The sequence below is a fragment of the Poecilia latipinna genome, unplaced genomic scaffold, assembly GCF_001443285.1.
Source record: "Poecilia latipinna isolate Pla-1442-1.1 unplaced genomic scaffold, P_latipinna-1.0 Scaffold1665, whole genome shotgun sequence".
Lineage (NCBI taxonomy): Eukaryota > Metazoa > Chordata > Actinopteri > Cyprinodontiformes > Poeciliidae > Poecilia > Poecilia latipinna.
The window spans coordinates 128,784-151,243 of NW_015114281.1; the positions used below are offsets into that span (position 1 = coordinate 128,784).

At 36.8% G+C, this 22,460-nt stretch overlaps 1 protein-coding gene across 4 annotated transcripts in view; it reads right to left on the minus strand.

Moving 5' to 3' along the window:
- cbfb (core-binding factor subunit beta) overlaps positions 1-22,460 on the minus strand; it is a 37,050-nt gene that overhangs the window by 13,980 nt on the left and 610 nt on the right. For all 4 annotated transcript variants that reach the window (XM_015059871.1, XM_015059870.1, XM_015059873.1 and 1 more), the window contains exons 2-3: positions 21,989-22,075; positions 14,747-14,863 (exon numbers count right to left, since the gene is read on the minus strand). In XM_015059871.1, coding sequence (XP_014915357.1) covers positions 14,747-14,863; positions 21,989-22,075 — 204 coding nt within the window. The remainder of the gene's footprint in view (positions 1-14,746; positions 14,864-21,988; positions 22,076-22,460) is intronic.

Sequence of the window (22,460 nt, forward strand, 5' to 3'; positions counted from 1 at the left end):
GTGAACTCAAAGTCCTTCGTACAATGACTTTATTTACGTTTTTATCCACTTCCGACAGAATTAAGCAAAAAAAAAATCCATGTCAATCCATCAAAGCTTAGTTGTCTGAAGTTCATATCTGCTCATCATGCACTGGAAGTCTGTGTTCATTTTGGGCTTTACTTGATTAAACATCCAGCAAAGTTGCGCCTCGGCTACATCCATTTTTACTCCAGACATGATTTTGCTTCTGGCAAAATTCTTGCTGAATATTTGACGCCTCTTTAGCAAGAATCACTAGAGTTCATTCAAACTGGTTCGTTAACTGGTTCAAACTGGTTAACATGCATTGAAAAGGAGCAGGTAGAAGATACAAGACCTTATGATTTCCTGCCCCTCTCACTCATCAACTTACAAACATTGAAATCTCCCAACACAAGATAAACTCTTAAATTATTCCACAACAAAACGCTTAAATCTCACATTCTCATCCTTAAATATACAATTATTTATAAATTTTTAATATCAGCAATAGCATTTTTGGTCTATGAGACAGGCATTATACAATATATTTCCCATTAAGCTTCTTCTTGAACAGTTTTTAAGCTGGTTTATATTTGTACTTTAAGTTCATCATATAATTACTCCACACACTGATTTACAAAAACTCTTTTAAAATAAAGTACCTATTCTGTGTCAGCAAACATGTTTTGTACACTGTGTGGCAGTTAGTGGTTTCTGACTTTAGGCTTAAATTGTTTGAAGTATGTTTGGAGGACTCAAGGCAAACATCCCCCCCCCAAAAAAAACAATGTCAGGCATGGTGGTGGCAGTGTCATGCTTAGAGGCTGTTTCAATTCTCCAACTATAGCAACAAATAAAAAGTTAAATGGCAGGTACTCCATAAAAACAACTATTTCTAGCATGAATTCAAACAATACAGACAATAAAGCTAAAAGCTAAAAACTGTAACAGTATTCTTATGCTGAAGTTAGGATGAAGATATGAGGAGAACAGTATTTTTTCTGGCTTTTTCCATTATTCAATACCTAACTTTGTCCTCCCACTTTTCCCACTTATGGTGCTGTGACCACATCATCCTCATCATCCTGATTTTCTGCTTTAGGCATGGAGATCCCATCATTGTGGCTCATGTTTGGTGCAGAACAGTAGAAGAGGAAGTGATGAAGTTTTTCCTGCCTAATCCCACTTTTTTGTATTTAAACTGGACATCAGCGTAGAACAGCATACTATGAGCGTTTGCTGAGCTTTTTGCTATTTTCAGGACTTCCTAGACGCTGTGAGTGTGGGAGTGTATGTGTGACGCAGATTCACTGGGATCTGTTGGCAAATAGTCTTTCATTCAGCAGAATACCAACCATACAGTCAGCACAATCACCATCATTGCACACACAGACAGGCCAGTGCCCACGAGGTGTGCAAACACAATGGCTCTCTGTTTCTTAGCCTTGTGAGTTGTGGCAATTTGCCTGTCCTGCTCTGCACACTGACAAACACATGTTCAGATCAACACTAAGGCCGTCTTCACACCTGATGACCCTGTAGAAAAGTTGCAACATTTGTTACAATTTCAGCTGCTGTGGTTCACTTTTGCTCTGCATTGTCAGTTTTAAAAAGCTGTTCCCCTCGTCCCCTGTGGGGGCGCTGCACCAAGAACCACTGAAGGAACAAAATGAAAACCTCTGAAGAAGACCCTGAGCAAAACTTCCTTGTAAACAAAAACGGAGTGGCTTCGGATTTTAGTGACTACAGGATTTCTGCTTCATCTTTGGTAAAGCACCATAAACATTTTCCCCCTCTAGTGCTGGACTCTCGTGTTTGTTTTGGTTCTATTTACCCAGAATGCCCTGCGCTATAATCCACTTCTTGTTTCTGGAGTGGTCTACGGTCCACTTAGCGTTCACATATGCATCTGAACTTCAACCAAACCTGCATCCAGCAGACAAAAATAGCTGAAAACAGTCAGGAATCACTTCAATGTGACGCAGAAACAATGGACTACAGCAGCCAAGTGGAAATATTTATTGTAGCAGATTAGAGCCATAAAACAGCAGAGGAAAGACATGAAATCAGCCTCATTTTTCTCTTCTTCGGCTGCTGGTTCGATAAGTTGCACTTAGCGCAGTGATGCATATCCTGCTGGAAAGATCAGAGTTTGGGCTTTAATTTGAAAGGTCACCTGACCTACACTGTCTGAGTTTTTTCCAAGTCTGTGTCTTTACCGGGGGCGCTCAAGTTGTACAGGTTAAACTTTGAGGTGAAACAGCAAAGTTTGACTTGATGTTACTCCCAGGTGAAATTTGTACTTTAGAGGTAAATGAATTACACCGTAAATAAACACCAAAATGTAAGTTCATATTCAGATCCACGGCCATTTTGTCAAAGGTTCTGATTAAAATTTCAATAATGTTTCAATGCATGACAGGAAGACTACAGACAACCACAAAGATACCTCTTATGGGTGTTTGAGTGCGTGTGTGTGCGTGTGTGTGTGTGTGTGCGTGTGTGTGTGTGTGCATATGCAATGTCTGAGGCTGGAGGCGTACGCTGATTTCGTGCTATAATTATGTTATTATCCAGAGGAATGTTACATCAGAGAGAGTCATCAGAGTGACTGCGAAGCTGTTTGACTCCATTACAAAGACTCACAGCAGCATCAATGTGTGTGTGTGTGTGTGTGTGTGTGTGTGTGTGTGTGTCAGAGAAAGAGAGGGACAGAGAGAGAGAGATTAAAGATGAGCTTTAAACACGGGCTGGAAAAGTGTGTGTCTGTGTTATTCACTCAATAAGTGCGTGTGTGTCTGAGTCAGCATCCAGTCTTTCTTTCTTTCTTTCTTTCTTTCTTTCTTTCTTTCTTTCTTTCTTTCTTTCTTTCTTTCTTTCTTTCTTTCTTTCTGTTAGCTGTCAAAGGCTGTCTCTGGATTCTCATAACAGAAGAGGTTTTTCCAGTAAAACTGTGTCGGGATCGCTGCCAGGACAATAACGCACTGAAGTGCATTTCACATTAATCACTCCTGATTCATGTTGTGCTTCCACGGCACACATGGCGGTCCTTTCACATCCTGCAACAAAGACATAATAACTCCTCTGATGCTCTGAACATGGCTGTGCCTTGGACATTATGTTGTCAGAGTGAATCAAACAGAAGCTGAAGAATAAAGGAGCAAACTTAACACAAGCAGACGAGAAAGTACTAATCTTTTCAGACATTCAAAGCACAAACACAATTTTTTTGCTAAGATAAAAATACAAGATGTGCACATTAAAGAAACCTAAACTAATGGATTCAGTGTCAAATTCTTCATTCTTCAGTTTCCTGTATAAGAAAACTGAAAAATTGATGGTATCCCACCATAAAAGCTGGGTTTGAAATAAACTATTGCAGATTAGATGTTGTTAGTTAACTTTAAACATAAAGTCGTAGCTTTGATCTTTCACCATTTTGTATTGTTACTGAAACATTTCAGAATAAGTTGGTCAGTTACCATGATGGAACAGTATCAGGTTCCTGTAGCAGGAGCGTTTTCTAGATGACACTAAACTCTTGGACTTAGACTTTAAGTAAACTCAGAGATCCTAGCTTTAAAAAAGCACCCACAACTCCAAATTGCACCTACGCTGAGCTACATGTTGGATAATAAATTATACTATGATTTATCTCAGGTTAGATAAAGACTCAACATTCTTTTCAGATGAGACTGATGATTAAAAAAAAGCACAAGCAATGACTCATAAATTAATTTTACATTAGTCACAGTTTGACTCATAAAAACAACAGATTCAAGCTTTAGTCTGTCAATCACATTACCGTAGATTAGCAATGAATTCACTTGACTCTTGATTTCTAAGTGCATGTTAAGTTCTGCCTATAATTGGTGCTGCATGTTTTTAAACAATTTGGCATGTGAACAAAGTGATTTTAATTTCTGATTTGATATAAACACAGCAATTGTGAAATTGTGTTTTTTCAACATTAGCTGAATAACAACAAGCGAGAGAAACTGCAGAGGCTCGGTGGTCCTGAGACTCATCCAGCTTGTTGTCCTAAAGGTTCAACTCAGTTTGGTTTTAGTTTTGGCTGACTAATGAATACGTTCTTGTGTGTTTTACAGGGAAACTCCAGATGATTCAGAAATGTCAGGCAGTAATGGGCTGTGTGTGTTTGCAGCAGCTGTGGTGGCAGCAGGTGGAGATAAAAACGTTATTAAGCCTTCAGCTTGAATCCAACCAAACATCCTCAGACTTCTCTCTTTCAGAGCAAACACACACACACACACACACACACACCTGTTAAGACAACAGAAGAACAACAGCACAGTGGTCTCCTTTCTTATGCTCACTCTCTCTTCTTGTCTATTCACACCATGTAATTACGGAAACTGCAGAATAACATGCAGCAAACACCCACGCAGCGTCACATGACACACAGCGACTCCTGGGTCATCTGAGATGATGACTAAAATGTTGTTGCATCTGAAGGAAGAAAAAAGGCAAAAACATCACATCACAAGACGTCTTTAAATCTGACCGTTCAAGATCATGTAGAGAGCAAAGAGGAGCGTCTTATCGGACACATTTTGTTCAAGGTGACTTGTGTTTATGTCCAGAGTAAAGACTTTCTCAAGTTATTTTTGTTCTGTTGTCTGATGATGATTAAAGTTCCCTTTGTGAGTAGGTTTGTCACCAAAACAAATTTTGCTGCAATGATAAATTATCCCAGAAGTTATCGCAATAAACGACAATATTGTTGTTTTGAGACCATTTTCAAGTAATTTACTGATAATAACGGAAGAACACATGATTCTCAAACTTTAAACTCTAATCAACATTTAACACTGGAACTGGAAGAAATTTTAAATATCAAAAATAAGATAAACAAACAGCAAAAACAACAAATAAAATGAATCATGAAGTTTGTGTAAATAAAATTACTCTTGAGAAAAAAACGAGACCAAAACACCAGACCTAAAACTTTTGGTAGAAAGAGAAAAACGATAAATCATGCAAATGGAAATTAATGAGTCTGTTTTAATTTAAAGATTAATTGATTTGTTGCTGAGTGTATTAATTGATTTCAGGCCTGTTTGCGAGCTGAGTGAATTCATCCCAGGTCCCTCTGAGTTTTTAGCTTCTGGTTTAAAGTGTTTACAGGTCACTCCATGCAACAAGTGAAAGTCCCTTTGGTTTTACATGTGCATGGAAATAATATGCAAATCCTGACATATGGCAGAGGCAGAAATACTGAACAAAAAGTCAAGGGAAGGGAAGATGGTTAAACTGAAACAAATAAGTCAACAGGCCGTGACAATGATTAACAAATTAGATTAAGGGGCATTTCAGAGAGGGTGTGGAAAAATAAACAAGCAAATAAAGTTTTTGTAAGTAATAAGAATTATATAAATTCCTTTTTAATTTTTTTCGAAAAACTGATAAGTAAATAAGTAAGTACTACTTCTGCTAGGTGGATCAACAAAAACTGTAAGTTAAGTTAAATAAGCAAAATTACATCTTATTTATGAGATCAAATGTAACATATGAGTGGAAAAGTTTCAAATAAAAAGTTTCCGTTTCGTCATCTACCAGCACAGAAGCTGCATGAGAACTGATCCGAAAACAGCAATTATCTCGCTCCAGATGTTGGGGTCCAACATTCCTGACCTTTCCTTTATTCTTTATTCAAATTGATCAGAATGCACAAACGTTGAAGTATTTCTCCGGAGGACTTCTGGCCTCCACAGAAACAGGAACAGACACTTTCAGGTCCAGGTGAGACGAGTTTGCAGACAGTTACTGGAGCTCAAGAACTGACACACAAGTGATGGCTTTCACACCGGGATGAAATCAGTTTTCTGTCTGACTTTCAGTGCCTCCGATCATGTGCGCACAAAATTTACTCAAACACAAAGACAGCGAGCCACACAAAGAGATCATGAACAGGGACCAGCAGATGGGACCGGGCATTGTGGGAGAGGGTGTGGTCATCGATTTAAGGCCTGAAGGAGGCAATCTGATACACCGTGGGAGGAGGTGTGAGTGTGTGTGTGTGTGTGTGAGAGTGTTTGGGTGTGCAGAAAAGATTGTTTAGGTGCATTGATGTCTGGGTGACTCGGAGGTAGACTCACTTTAACGGATTTAAGCGAAACAAGACTCATTAAAACCCAGTAAACACCCGCTGCCCCCTGCTGTGGACCCAGCCTCACATCACACTCATCCAGAGGAGAAACGTACAGACGGAGAGCAGCAGTCGCAGAGGGAACCAATTAGTGGTCTGGCTTTGATGATGTCACTTCCGCTCAGAGGGAAACGCGATCCTGCGCCCTCGCCCGCAAACACACACAGGCTTGATGTTGCTGTGACAGGAGAGTCCTTCAGGCCTGGAGCTGATGAATAAATTAGAGGGCTGCAGAGGTGTAACCTGAAACGTGATTTTAGGGGGTTTCTGAGAGCGACTGAGATCACTGCCAACTGCAGGGATGCAATAAATCTGACAAAACAAGCTGAATGAGCCGTAATCTGATCTCATCTTCTTCATCTGGCCGATGGGATAGAAGGAGAAATAAATAACAGCACAGATCTAATTTTCCACATTCGCTAACTTTATCGTTATTTACAGCTTCACCTGAGAGTTTCTGAGCATGTGAACCAAAGAATCCCCTCTGCTAATTCTGTAGCACATTTCAGAGCGTACGCAAACAAGTCTCAAGTTTTCCAATAGATTGTCACTTTCACTTAGATCTGGACTTTGACTAGGCCATTTTAACACATATATCTGCTTTGATCCAAACCATCAATTGTAAGTGATACCTGGAATATCATTTACCCTTTACATTTTCTCATCATTTGTTTTTAAAGTTGCACCACTTTTATATTTTTTTGTATATTTTGTTTGTAGACAGCTGTATAAAAAGTTCCATGTCTCTGAATTGCAGATTTAAAGCACAAATGGCAAATAAAGAACCTTAAATTTTCTCTCATTAATACTCTATTCTTGCAGTTGTGCAAGATAAATTACACAAAAGTGGATTTAATTACATAAGTAACTTCTGAATCCAGTTCGTTTTCCAGAGTAAATGGGACTGAGTACAGATTCACACCTCACTTTTAGTTTCACTTCCACTTTATATTTATACACTGCATCAATCTCTGATCCTTAGCAACCATGTAGTCACAGTGGAGAGGAACCAGAACCAGAACCAGAACCAGGCTGACCTCCTGGGTGTTGAGAGGACAGAAAGACACCGATGCATTGAACCAGGAGTACTTTCCATGGGGGATAAATTTAACAAATGCTCTATAAAGTTAATGGCAGCAGTTTCTCCTTCGTCCAGAATCGACTCAATAGCTGCGTTTCCATTACAAACGTGCAAAACTTTGTCAATATTCTGCTATTGTCAAAATAAAACACAGTTTTGCAATTGTAGTGTTTCCATTAAATAAGAAATTAAATTAAAATAATGTGACAATAAGATGATAATTCATTAAAAAACATGATCCTCTAACTACTTCCTGTCGTCTTCTTGCATGATGTGGAAAAGGTTTTTGCATTTTTACAAAATAAACCAGCCAAAAAAAAAAAAAAAAAATCTAGGCGACAAAATTTCATAGAAAAACTAGAGTTTTTTCTAAAACGTTTCCATTTTTGCCAATTTATTTTTGAAATATCAATTTATCTGAAACACAGCTACAGTTAAACACCAAAGAACTGAGTTCAATTTTCCTTCCATGGTAAGAAAAAAGGCAGAAAATGTCAAACAATAGCAGAAGAAAAAATAATGGAGAGTAGTAGGAGAAATGAGGGAGGTAAAAAGAGATGGGTGTGTCCATCAGAAGGAAAAGGAAACTGAAAGGAGCTTCTCATGTTCATTTAAACAATAAAATAAATCAGGCTTCTTGAAATTTGCTTAAGCATAAATCCATAATTTATAAGCAACATTCATATTATCATAATCTCATATTTGGTTTGAAACAAATTTAAAACCCAACACCTACAAATGTAATAAACCAGAAAATGATGTTAAAGTGATTTCCTTTAGTTTTATTATCAGGACAAAGTGAACAACTCTCAGTAGTCAGCTCACAGCATAAACTTTAGAAGGTTTCTCAAATTTAATGAGACGTTGATAAACAATGTTGAGCTTCTCATTTTCGCTCTGCCCCTCCACCACCCACTCACTCTAACCACAAATCTGTCCTTACGCCTCCCTTCAGTCTCTGCTTCAGGTTTATTCTGCAGTTTGTGTCACACTGCAGACACACCGTGCTTACACACTCAAATCCTGGTCTTTGCTCTCTGAATCTGCCTTAGACTTTATTTGCAACAGATGGTCTATTAAAGCCTCTTTGTCTTGATGCTTCAGTGAAAATGCAGAATCAGTCGTTCTCTTTTTACAACCGGTACCACCTCAATAAATACCAAATACTCCAAGTAGATCCGGCTTGATACACATTACTGCACACAGTCTGTAACTTTATAGTTTGTTGTGCTATGTCACATAAAAAACAGCAGCAGAAGTGCAGTGGAGCCCCTGTATATGTGGGAGCTAAGAACCACAACCAGCCGCTAATAGCAGAAATCCACAAATACTTGAGACTCCCTCTAAAACACATATAACTGCCCATTTTAATAGTTCAAACATCAAATAAACCTCAATATGCATTAACACACACGGTGGAAGCCATCTTGGCGCTACAATAGAAGCTAACAGCTACAGTGTAGAACTGCACCTGGATATTTCAGTCTCTTCAAAATATTTAAGAAACACTCGTCAAAAACACTGCTTGACGTAAAAGTGAAAGTCTATTAATCTTGTGCTTCTGGACTTTTTTAAGTCGACACTTTGTGTTCTTGCCATTGACAGGAATTTAAATATTGTTTCTTTATTTTAGCTTTGTGTGTTTTTTTCAGCTTTGTGATTTTTTTTTCCTTTTTGATTTGTGTAAGAAAAGTTTAACAACTAAATTGAGTTGCATTCTACAGAAAACTCAACTGAACTGGATGCAGTGTAAAACATTTACTTCTCACTCTCACAGCGTTATTGGTTCAGTGATGTTAGTATGACAAAGCATCCATTTTTACTCAGAAGGTGAAACTGTCAGTTTAGTAGTTGAAAAATAACAGAAATGTTCCTAAGAGTTGGAATTCTGAGAGGAAAAAGTCAGAGGCTTATTCCCGACCACACTGTAAAAATCCAATATGGCTGCCTTCCATTTCGGATCATGTGTTTCATTACACCTTCCATGCACTCAATAATAAATATTTTTAAAATACATTTACCATTTAGCGAACATGCAGCTGCATGGTGTGAAGGCACATCATGCAGATAAATGCATTTTTATTTGATTGTGCTGCTGATATTAGTTGATATTCGTTTCAATTTTGGAACTAGAACATGGAAGGATCATTAATAGTTCACCTATTGGCTCCTGGTGGTCATTATAGATGCATCCCAGTACATTTTATTGTATTTACCTTGGGAATAATTGATACCATATTTTCCAGTGACTACCACTGCATGGACCCGGATGAATTTTGAAGCAAAGTTTGAGAATCTTGGGTGTTGATGAGCAACCAGCTCTACATGCTCCACTATTTAACTTCAACACCTTGTTTTAAAAAAGCTGTTAAATTTAATTAAATTATGACATTAAAAAACTTTGGGATGCATTCAGTGCAGCTTCACACGAATCCAACCTTAATCCACTCAAAAAAACAAAAACGATGCCAGAAACAGATTTTTAAAGAGGGAGCAAAAGAAGTTGAAAACATTTAAATTATTTTACTTCCTTTTGTTTTCCGCCGTCGTCCATTAAATTCAGCAGAAGCAGATTTTGTGTCTCGTCTCAGAGACAAACAGCCGCGATCATCACATTCCTTTTCCCTGGCTCTTATTTTCTTTAAGGAATGAAAAACATTTTTCCTCGGAAAACATTAAAAACCACAGGAATCATAAGAAAAATAACAAGTTGGACTATTTAATGGAGTGATTTTGAGACAGATTAATAAATCTCTGTCTTAATGGCAGATATTAGTTACAAGCCTTTGTTGTTTTCTGAGAAAAATTGCTTAATTTTATTTCTTCAGAGGTGACGAACAAAGTCAATTCACTGCTTTCCCACTGGGAAGCCATTGAGACTTTTTTTTTAAAAACTCAACATGTAGCTGAGAGTCATTATTAATGCTCCGGTTTGATTCCTTAAAGTCTCTGTGAATCTCTAAAGGTGAGAGAAACGCCGCAGGTCAGCTTCTGGTGGCTCAGTTCATGTCCTCTGCAGATGTAAGGACGTGTTGCCCGTTAGCAGCGAGCTCTGAGTGAACCACAGCTGGCTCCCATTAGCTGCAACAACACAAGGAGCCAGAGCTCTCTCTCTCTCACACACACACACACACACACACACACACACACACACACACACACACACACACTTTATATTCAGTCGCCAAGTCTAACCTGGCTGGGTTGCCCGTCTGGTTTGGCACCATCTGTGTTTGGAAATGCAGGCGGGGAGAGGGAGAGCGGATGGAGGGATGGAGGGATGACAGAGAAGGAGGGAGTGGGGGATGTACGGCGGGAACATCAGAGAAAAGACGGGAAGAGCAAACACACACGAGGCGAGGACGTTTATGCTAAATGACAAAATCTTACAAAGTGTTCATTGTCCAGTTTCTGGTGGGAATATCTTTGTAAACTTAAATTAAGACAAAACTAACTTTCAAGTAAGTCTTCAGCAAGATGAAGGAGCTGGTTTTAGGTCAATAATTCCTTAACATTTATATAAAAAAGTTCCACTGGAAGATTATTTCACTTATAATGTAAAAAAATGTCTTGAATCAATCTGGCACCTTTTCCATCAATATGAAGAAATTATTGACTTACATAAGCTCCTATATCTTGCTGAAGAGTTTCTTGTAAGTTAGTTTTGTCTTATTTTAGATATTTGCACTAGAAACTAGACCAAAAACACTTGGTAAGATTTTGTGTTTTTGCAGTGCGCTGATGCAAAATATGTTGAAGAAAGTATTCTTTAAAAATCAATTTTTTTAAATAAAAGAAAAGAAAACGATGGAAAAATGTAGCTTATTTAATGTTCATTTCTATTTAGTTTGTATAAAAAGTAGAACAGAAAGAAGTGTAAAGTTATATAAATCTCTTTGTTCAACTGAGATTCATAAAAACACAAAATACTTTCTGGTCTCTGCGCATTTCAAATGTCCTCTGCGGCGTATGCTGCATATCTGTTCAATAACATACATGTTAGAACTGCAGGCAGATAGTTACACTACGAAACATTTGCTGTTCTGAAACATTACTCCAAAAATACTCTAAATAAACAGTTACACATGATGAATTTCATAGAATTAAATGAAACACAGCCTCCTTATGAGACATGAATTGTATTTCTAATGGATTAAAACAGAACTCCATAGATATACACACAACACAAAGTTATTTAAGAGCAACTTGTAAAGTAAGTAATGTCCAGCATCCGAGGTGTGAGCATCAGTTAACGAGTTAAAGTTGTGACGTTAATTAAGCGAAGAAGCTGCAGACGAACACAGTATCTGTTCCTGGGCCTGACAGCAGCTTCCTGCAGGAGGTCCGCAGGGATCATGATCAGCGTGTGTGAAACCAGATCCCGATAGAGCAGCGCTGCAGAAAATCTGCACAATTAAAGGCTCTTCTAAACAGTATCACCCACCCAACCCCACCCACCGAGCAGATCTCTGCTTTCAGAAATCCACATCGTCGCTTCGGTAAAGTGGAATATGAACGATAATAATAAAAAAAGATGGAAAAGGATGAAACTCTGAGTACATTTATTGAAAATGGAAGTTAGTGTGAGTAAGGGAAGCAGAAACTTTCGTCTACTTCAACAGAAGGAGTCGTAAACGTCTTGGTATTGACGTCTCCTGGCCTCATTAAAACTTTATGCATCTGTGAGCAGCGTTAACGTGACAAAAACAAACCGCCTTCAAACACATGCATTCTTTCTGCTTTTTGTCTGACACCGGTAAACACCAGCAATGCCCAGCACACATTCATACACACACACACACACTGGTATTAAATAATTAACAGTGTGAGATTAGTCAGTCAGCCTCGGGCCATGGAGGTCCATCGATTCCTCAGAATGCATTTTTAATGAGCCGCCAGTTGGCATTCATTTCAGCTGGCCAGTGTCCGTGGACGTGGCGCGTTCACACACACAGGCACACACACATGCACGCACGCATGTACACATGCTGGGGGAGACAATTACCATGCAAATGAACCCAACTTCACTGATCTACTGAACAGAGGGCGTCACCCTGACGAACCTTACGTTCCTCAAGTTTGATCTGAAACTTTTGTGAGTGCAGCTGCAGAAACAAAATCTTACTAAGTATTTTTATTTTAATTTCTAGTGTAAATATCTTAGTACACATGAAAAAAGATAAAACTAATTTACAAGTAACTTTTCAGAAGGAAAAGTTGTGCTGCTTTTTCTGTCTGAAGAAATGCACAGCTTCCAGCCAAAAATAACCAGTCAGAACAGCGCTGTCAATCAACCTTGTGTACGCTGCTCAATTTCTTTCTTTTACTCAATGTGTTTCTGGTTGAGTGGTGTATTTCTGCAGTTAGTACTGGGAGCACTGGGAGAAGGCAGAGGACCTCAGTTTTTTCACAGATTATATTTGTTCATATTATATTGTCACAACATAATAATTTTAACAAATATGTAAAAAACATATATTCTTTTAATAAAACTTACAAACAACTTTTCAGCAAGATTACACATGCAGTATGTAAGTTAGTTTTGTCTTATTTCAAGCCTACTAAGATATTGGCACTAGAAACTTGACCAAAAATACTTGGAAAGAGTTTGTGTTTGTGCAGTGAGGCTTTTATTGAGTTTGTGAGGTGTGATCTGGGTCTGAAATCAGGAGGAACCACAGAAATACCCCTATAAAGTCTCATGTGTCCAAAACACTTTGCAGACCACAAAGAGCCTGAACCGTTCTTATTCAACGTGACAGAAAGGATGTGAAGTCCAAAATCTTCAGTCATCTTTATGGTTTGTTTCCAGTTAGACTGGACTTGTAATCTTTTAAATTCATTTTGACAGCTCTTCTTCCTAATTTAATTTGAAACTATTAAAAGTCTCCATTATAACACAGTCTGACAGAAAATACGACGGCAGTGCCAACAAGGTGATTCCCACAGCGCTGTTAGCTGGAAACTTGGCACAGCATAGCTGATCAGAAGAAGATTGGTGCATCAGGTCCCGTTCTGGATTTATTTCTGTTCCTTCACTAAACGAATTTCAGATTCTGATTATCTGTTGGAGAAAATATTTTAAGCTGACACGTCTTTATTTGTGACTCACTGCAAAAACACAAAACCTTACCCCGTATTTTTGGTCTAGTTTCTACTGTAAATATCTCAGTACATTTGATTTAAGAAAAAACTAACTTGAAATCAACTTTTCAGCAAAATATAGGAGCTAGGTTCAAGTGAATAATTCCTTAATATTGATGAAAAAGTACAAGCAATAAGTGGAATTAATACTTTTTCATCAATATTAAGTCATTCCTGACTTACAGCAAGCTCTTATATCTTGCTGAAAAGTTACTTGCAAGTTAGTTTTGTCTTATTTCAAGTGTTCTGAGATATTCGCACTAGAAACTAGACCAAAAATACTTGGAACGATATTTGCAGTGTACTTACACAACATGAAGTCCAGAAGGTCAGATTTGATTTTTTTCATGCTCTCTCTGTCCATGCACTGATTTTCTCCAGTTTTGCCCTCAACATTCAAAAACATGCTTATTAGGTGTATTGGGAGTTCTGCACTGCTTTTGATGTCAACATTTGTTTGACGTTTGTATGACGACTTCTCCAGGATACACACAACCTTTCACCCAGTAGCTGCTGGAGATGCGAACCAACCCACAACCCTGCTGCCACTGTCAGGCCCAAGGGTTGGACTTAAAACACTGACGGGGTGTCAGAAAAACCTCAAGAACTTTTGAAAACTATTAAAACTCCAACAAAATTTGGCGCCTTAGAAACTAAACATTATAGAGGTTAGGAGATCGTCTAAAACTGTACTGTATGTTCGGACAATTTGTGACATTTTCATTTCTTGAAATGGTCTTGGAAAACAGGAAGTGAGAGCAAAGTTGCAAACAGAAAAGAATGCTTTTTGTCTTAGCAACTTCAGAATGCACCGAAAAACACAAAATTTTAAGTATTTTTGTCTGGTTTCTAGTCCAAATATCTCAGTAGATTCCAAATAAGATAAAACTAACTTACAAGTAATTTTTTCAGCAAGCTTTAAAAGCTTACTTAGAGTCTATAATTCCTTAATATTGGTGAAAACGTACTAGTTTACTACAATATGGGAAAAATGTCTTGTTATAACTGCAAAAATTTGCCAGTGGTACTCGTTACTTTTTATAATTTTTAAGGAATTATTGCCTTAAAACAAGCTGCTATATCTTGATGAAAAGTTACTTGAAAGTTAGTTTTGTTATATTTCAAGTGTAATGAGAAATTTGCACTAGAAACTAGACCAAAAATACTTGGTAAGATTTTGTGTTTTTGCAGTGTGGCAACTGTGACATCAGAATATGACAAATTGAGAACCCATAATGTTTCAAATCCAGAGTTTGCAAACTGTAGAAAACATATTCCAGTGTGAGGAAGTTTGACGTGAAGGTTGCTCTGAACCGAGCTGAGAGATGTTGGTGTTTCACTCATCCTACCTTCCCTGTCTCTCTTTCGAAGTCGACGTATTCCCGTGATGGCACCTGCCTCTGGTCGCCATGGAGATTGGCCGGAAAAAACTGCAGGGAGAGGTTTGTTCCTGTTGCCACGAAGGCCTGCAGACAGAGAGAGGACGATATCAGGATGGACCCAAAAATCTGATATTCTGCTGGGTTTTTAGGACTAGGAACTGAAAGTTGTGGGCATGGAGAAAGGATTCATTCTGGAAACTTTGTTTGGGAGATATGTTAGGCATTTCCCGCTGGAATGATTTGGGATTCCTCTAGAAATAATAACTCATGACTGGTCTGGAAATGCTTTAAAGTAGGGTGTGTGTTTAGCAATTATTTTTGAAAAGTTGACCATGACAAAAATTTTGATTTGTTATTCAATAAATCAAATCAAATAAAAAAAAGTGTATTACCACAGGTGATATTTTTCATGATGTAAATGCAGTCTTTATTATCCCAAATAAATCTGGGACAAGCATTCAGTGTGGATAAGATGGACCTAAGAAAGTTTGGTTCTCTACTTGGATTTTGACCTGGATTGAAACATAAATAGAATTATTATTATTATTTTTATTAAAGTGGCCTTAATCCTCTTCCATAAAAATGGTGTGTTGTTTAGAAAAAAGCAACGTGTCCAGTCGTGGTTCTGACTGCTCACAAAATGAAACGGTTGCTTTTGTTCCTCAATAACACTCACATACAAACATATAATCAAATCACACAGCAGCTTTCGCCATTCCTTTCATTTCTTTAAAATGGTTTTGTGCCATAATGAGATGCATCTCTCTCCAGATGCACAGAAACACAAACCAAATGGAAAAGCAACAGAATGCATTTCTGTCCGGCAGCCATGAAGCGATAAATTACAGAGAAGCAGCAAATCCAATTAGAGAATTTGAGTTTTTCTCGGTCTCGCTGTGTCTGTATGTCTTTTGTCTTTGCGTGTGATATATGTTGCTGAGACGGATCGATACTAAGGGCATTAGAGATAGGACTGAAGATGGAAGCATATGAATTATGCACCCTGTCAAATGTGGAAGACGGAGAGGATGAGAAGGAAAAAGTGAATAAAACAGAGGAAGGACAGAACAACACTGAACAGATGAGAAGAAATTAAAGGGTTCGAACTCAAAGAACGCCCGAGTCATCATTTCTGCTGGATTTGAAGTATTGGATTACAACCATCTGATTCTAATTTGCTGCCTACTACTGCTGGCAAGAATGAGACGGAGCGGAAAGCCAGGAAAGAGAGGAGCGATGGAGGGAAAATGAAGGGAATAAAAATAAAGGGGATGAAATGAAGCAGGACGAAGGTTGGAAAATAAAGCAAACTGGATCTGAGGAAGAGTGAATCGGAACAGAAAGAGGAAATGGAAAGAAAAAGACGAAGAGAGGAAAGGAAATGAAATAAAAGAAGGGCAGCAGGAGGGAGTGAGAACAGAATCATGAAAATCAATAGTTTAGAAAGCGACTCATCTCTAATGAGCTGAGCTGAAGATAATTCAGTTCAAATTATTGTTCAATTTATCAAATCAATCCTGAACACTTAGAGCCGGGCTGCGAGTCCTGACACTCAACCCTTCTTGTGTGTGTGTGTGTGTGTGTGTGTGTGTGTGTGTGTGTGTGTCTGCGGGAGAGAAACTATTTAAAACACAAACCTGCAAATACGGCAAACCAATTTCACATTTATTACGCCTGCTTTATGCGGATGTTTTTTCTACTTTGGGGGTAAAATATCCATGATTAAAAGTTCATTTATTTGAGTAACTCCTTAACAAACTGAAACATGTCACATGGTGTAACGCACGTTTCAAACTTTATATGTCTGATAATTATGATGATTAAAGCTAATTTAACATTATATTATAATAGACAAATAAAAAAATATTTTTTTAATGCAGAAATGTGGACTTAATGAAAAGTATGTTTAATATTGCAATACAATATAGCTGGAAACTTTATTTGCATAATTCTTACTTACACCACTATAATTATCTATTATATCTAAAATCAATCTTGTTTACATTTAAGCTATACCATTTTAAAGCCGTTGTTAGAATATTAAAACTTGCTGTATAACTTCTGGTAATATCAATAAATAAAACCACAGTGAATCTTGAAGGGATATCACTGGGATGGAAAAGGAATCAATAAGTAATTATGCTATTTTTGAAATCACTGATAATGACTAGTTCTGTGTGACTTGGCTTCTCTTTCTAGCTCAGAGTCCCAAAACTCCACCTACAGCATTTTGATTTATGTTTGGAAGTAAAATATCTTTTTGAAGGATGTGATATTTGATGTGGTAACTATGAGCAACCATTTTGTTTAGGAGGAACAGATCCAGCCCGCTTTATTTAAAAAATGTGGGAAAATTGTTAAAGAAAAAACTAAATGCTACAGAGTAACTTTACTCTGCAATTTATTATTAATCAGCAACACAACGCTGATTATTGGTTGCAGTGATACGTTCTGAATGCTCATGTTTAAGTTACATGTGACTTACTCAATACATAATAAAAATAGGCTTAAAAATATTAATCATATTGACAGTTTCAATTTTATTGAGTAAAAAAATCTGCTTCTAAATCTGATCCTAGCAGTAAAATAGGATATAAAACAAAATTCATTCAACCACAGAAAGAGGAAAAGCATCTTTCAAGAGATGAAGAAGATTATGTAAAAAGATTGTCAGTTTTGAAAAAACATTTTATTTTATTTAAAGATGGCATCTTTAGCCTTTTCATTAAGCCAGAGAAAAACCTTTCACATTTTCTTTCACATCCAAGTCAGGACTCAACGTCAATATTTCTTCCAATCAGGAAAAAAATGTTTGGAAAATTAAAAATGACTTTAAGCCTAAAACTGGAGTGGATAATTTTGTAACTTTATGGATCCCACATGTCCAGAATGTTTTCTTTGCTCTTTCCTGTTTAACTGCTCCAAATATTTCACTGGGAGGAATTAGCCGGTAAAAAATGCCAGTAAATATGTTACTGCTTATTTGTACAGCAGGAGCCGTTTAAGTGATCCTATTTCAGATTTTACTATTTGATATTTTTACAATATTTAACAACACTTGGATGTTTAATCTGTGTGTTTGGAATGTTTTCATTTAAAATTATGAGTCATGTTTTCCTTCTGTATTTTTATTCAAGTGTTTTATTAACTCTATGTACAGTTTGATTCAGCTAAATTGCCTCCTTTCAGTCAGAGCCATGCTAACAGGCTAGCAGTTTGAGTCAGACGTGTTGAAGCAAAAAGTCATCTAAAAGTTTCTGGAAAGAATTTGAGTTTGAGATGTAGAGCTGTGTCATTGATCTTTGTTTTGTTTTCTTTTCTGGACGTTTATTATTATTATTATTATTATTATTATCATATACGTCTTTGAATACAGTGCATAATATTCCAGGGGAGCAGATCTGTGCATTACTGTTGCTGTTTCAGTACCTGAACATTAAGTGGGAACATTAGTCATTATGACTCGACTGCTGCAGTCGCTGTTGTCCAAGGTTTCTTTACTTTGACTCAAGTTTTCTCAGCTGTTTATTTTTCTGCCTCACAAAGCAACATTTACTGAACAGTTAGTTGTGTATTCTGAAGGCTAAAATGTGCTAAAATATGGATGATAATAAATAGAATCCACTATGTTGAGATTTATATCTGTATTTATAAGCTTAGTGAATTGTTGAGAAGTAGAGACATCTCTGTTGGATTTAAAAACTCAAAAGAGGATAGAAAACTAAAATATTCCAGTAAAATATAGTTTTGGGTGAGGTTTATTAGAACATTTTTGTTTGCATAATTCTTAATTTGTTTATTTTGTCTTGACTTGTCAATCTTAGAAAACCTCTTTAAAGAATAAATTGCTTATCTCGACTATATCATTGCAGCTGCTGTCAAATAACGATAATAATAATAAAAGACACTTTCTGGTAATTTAACAGCATTGAGTTAGTTCATAGGTGAAAGTTTAAATGATAACTATAATTTGTTACAAAGCTAATATTTTGTGTGTAAATAAATAACAGAAATAAATCCTAACAAAAAACTTGATAAAATAAATAACTGACTAAAGGGATAAAACCGACAGTTTAAATCCAATACATTTTTCATCTTAAACAAATATGATAATCATAAGTTTCAGGCAGAACTGCTAGTTCAATTGGCTAAAAATAAATGAAAAAAATCTGTTGTGGTTTTAAAATTTTCACCACATTCGTTTTGAAATCGGTAAATAAATTCCTTTATTGTTATTGTACAAGAAAGCACAATGAAATAAAAAAATAGTAGCTAAATAGGGAAAAAAAACAACTAAAAAATTGATTTAAAAATGTAGCAAAAGGAATAGAAACAACTGGTACATTATATTCAAGATACTGTAACTAGAGATTGACATTAATATCTGTAAATTCCTGTGCATCTGTAAATTTGTAATTTAGTATTTTTATGTGTGTTTAAAAAAAATAAACATTGATGCTAAACCTCAGATATTGGTATCAGTATCAGCAGTGAAAAAAATGGATCTCTAATTAAAAATATTGCACTTGATATGTATTGATGTTGCACAAAAAAATATATAATTGTTCAGAGTTTGGATGAATTTGCAGTATTTATGGCAGAAATTATTTTTTAAGTTTAGTAAAACTGGTTTAGTAGTTATTTGCAAAATATATCAAATATAAAATTTAATCACTTTGATTTTTAACACAAACTTCAGCAAACATTCAGAACAACCATATTAAATTTCTCTTTTAGCTTTTAGCATACTGCTATACAGATTATAAGGAAACTAATGTCTGATATAAGCTGGTTAGTTAGTCAGGCTGTCTGCTCTGCTAGAACCTGCAGTCAGCTGAAAAACAGACATGCTGCTGATTCTCCGTCTGATTCAAAAGTGTAACCTTAAAAAGTGATGGATGACGCTCCTTTAGGTTCTGGCACATGGGAAATATTTCCACTGGTGCCGTACGTTCAGACCGAGCAGAGCATCCATCTCTTCGTATCGGCGGCATGTGAAGTCAGAGAGAGCTGTGGTTTTTAAATGGTGGGAGGCAGATTCAGCCCAGATGTGTCTCTCCTGCCACTAAATATTTCCCTGCTATGACACCAGCTATCTGCTGGCTGCAAAGTGAAAAACACAACAACAATATTCTGGTGAAGCACCCTCAAACAAAAGAACTAGATCTGACTCAGAGATATGCAAAATTTTTGAAGTTACATTTTCAAAAATGGTCATATAAAGCAGAAAAAGTGTTTGATAGATGAAGCCACATTAGCTTTTAAATAAAATCAGTTTTTGTTGCATCATGGTATTTTCACATCATAAGGATCTTACATACATTTATTTTCTCAATAAATCATTTAATGCTCACTGACGTTTTTCCTCCCGATGAAAACAGTTTTTGCTGCAGGTAAACATGCCAGACTCATCCCAACATCTCATACATGGCAGCTTAATGACGGCCCAGTTAAAGCCCAACTGGGACCAACATGTTTGTGTGATCACACATGTTTACGTGAGCCGTCGACTGCATTATTATGATGATGATGATGATGATAAGCACAGCACGAGAAGATGAAGATAAGAAGTTAAAGCTGGTGGGTGTCCCTCCTTCTTCCTGGTTTAAGGTTCTGACAGAAGTTCATTTAAATTCAAATTAAACAAAGTATGACGCTTCTTATCAATGTGATATGGAAAGATTTTAAATTCAAGCCATTAAAATAATTTAATTTCTAATTTAGTACCTGAGTTTGTGGATGGATGCTCAAAACACTGCCAGAATAGTTTTGTAAACATTTTACCGAAGGTGTTGGTTGAGCCAACCGTCATCCTCCCAGCGCAGGAATGAGTTGTGCTATAAATAAGTTTAATAAAAGCTAATAACTGTCAGGCTTGTGGTTGAGAATATTTCAGTGCTGGAGCAAGATCTCAAGTTTGTATCCAGCTTCAACTTGTTTAGCAACAGCATAAAACAAACTTTGCCTTCTTTAGCCCTCAGGCGGGCTTTGACTGTGAATGGCAGCTGTGGTTGCCAGGGAAACAACACGCACTCACCATCTTGTTGGGACATTTTAAAAGTTTCACTACAGCTTTCACAGCAGCAATTCTTATTTTAACATTAGCAAAAGTGATCTTCATAATCTGTTGAGGTTAACTCATTTAGTTTGGTGTCTTTTAGTGGTTAAACTGATGTTTTACTCAGAAATGCTGATTAAAATCTACACAAAATGAAAACAATATTATTTTAACGGTGTGCGCTGTGGTCTCAGAACCAGCTCACAAGAAACTTCCTGATCAAATTTGAACAAGTCGCTGCCACAGGTGTAAAGATTATTATGAGGTCAGATGTTTGGATGGAATAAACAAGAAGTAAATAATTATACACTGTTTATCCAGAAAACATTCAGTTTTGAAGCAAGTCCTACTTATAAAATGTGGTTGATTTGTTTTTTTTTTTTAAATTATTTATAGAAATATTAACCATGCAGCTTATTCCCAGTTTGTTTTGTTTATCTTCTTTGATTCTATGGTTTATCACTATTTTTTTAAATTAAAATTTAGATTTCATTCCACAGACAACTGACACCTATAAATATTAAACAGAAATGCGACAGGATTATGCCACGTTTTCAGACTACAACTAAAGCAAGCAACTCCGGTTCATACTACGAATATGAACGTTTGTCTTTGTAAAAGTTCTGGATTTTTCAGCTGGCATGTTTTCCATCAGTTTTCTCCTCTGCCGTTTGGCTCAGGCTTCAGTACAACGTTGTGATCTTGTGTTGGAACTTAATTCAAGTATTAAAACTCCAAAAAAGATTATGTTCATAAAGGCCATAAATTCATTAGAAAAGCAGGTTACATGTAATATTTGAATCTTAAATGTTTGTTTTTAGTGGCTGTAGTCAGAAAATCTTCATATTTAACATAAATAAAGACTTGAAAACATCACTGCGTATCTATAAAGTGTTTCACTTTGTGATTGAGTTGCTGGATCACATTCACTATTTAATAATATTGTAACGTATTGACTCCAAGTAGATGAGACCCTGGACTTGATTCGCCCGGTACTTTGCGTCTAGCACCGCCTCTGAAGGCTCCAAATCCAAACATGCAGAGTTCCTTCCTCTTTGCTGGGTGTCATAAATGGCGCTCAGTAATCAGTACCATCCCGCTCCGTTTTTACTTGATTGCACTGAATTAAATAAATCTAGTTTTGGACTCACGACTTCTGATCGTCCGTCCCTGCAGGCGTTCTGGAAGCGGGCTTGCCTCTCCTCGTGGGGCCGGTCCCTGAAGCCAGTGTATTTGATCTGCACAAGAAACACATCAATCCCCAAACAAGCACAATTTAACTCAACAAATCCTTATTTATGGGGAAGAAATGTACAATTTACTGTAAAAATTTTGATACATCTTGGGCATTGTTTTTGCTATTTTCAGCGAAAATGTAAAACAAAAAAGTTAAAGCTGCACAAAAAATAAAACACTAAACCTGAAAATTGAATTAAAAAATAACTTCTTAAAAGAGTGAAGAAATGTGAGAAATAAACTTAGAAATGATAAATCCAACCACCTTTTGTGAAGCATCTGTAGTTAATATGTGTCCCTGACTTTAATCAGCATGTGCAGAGATGAAATAAAGGCAGATGAGATGAAGCGGAGCTCTGCCCGCCGCTTTCACAGCCTTTCTTCTCT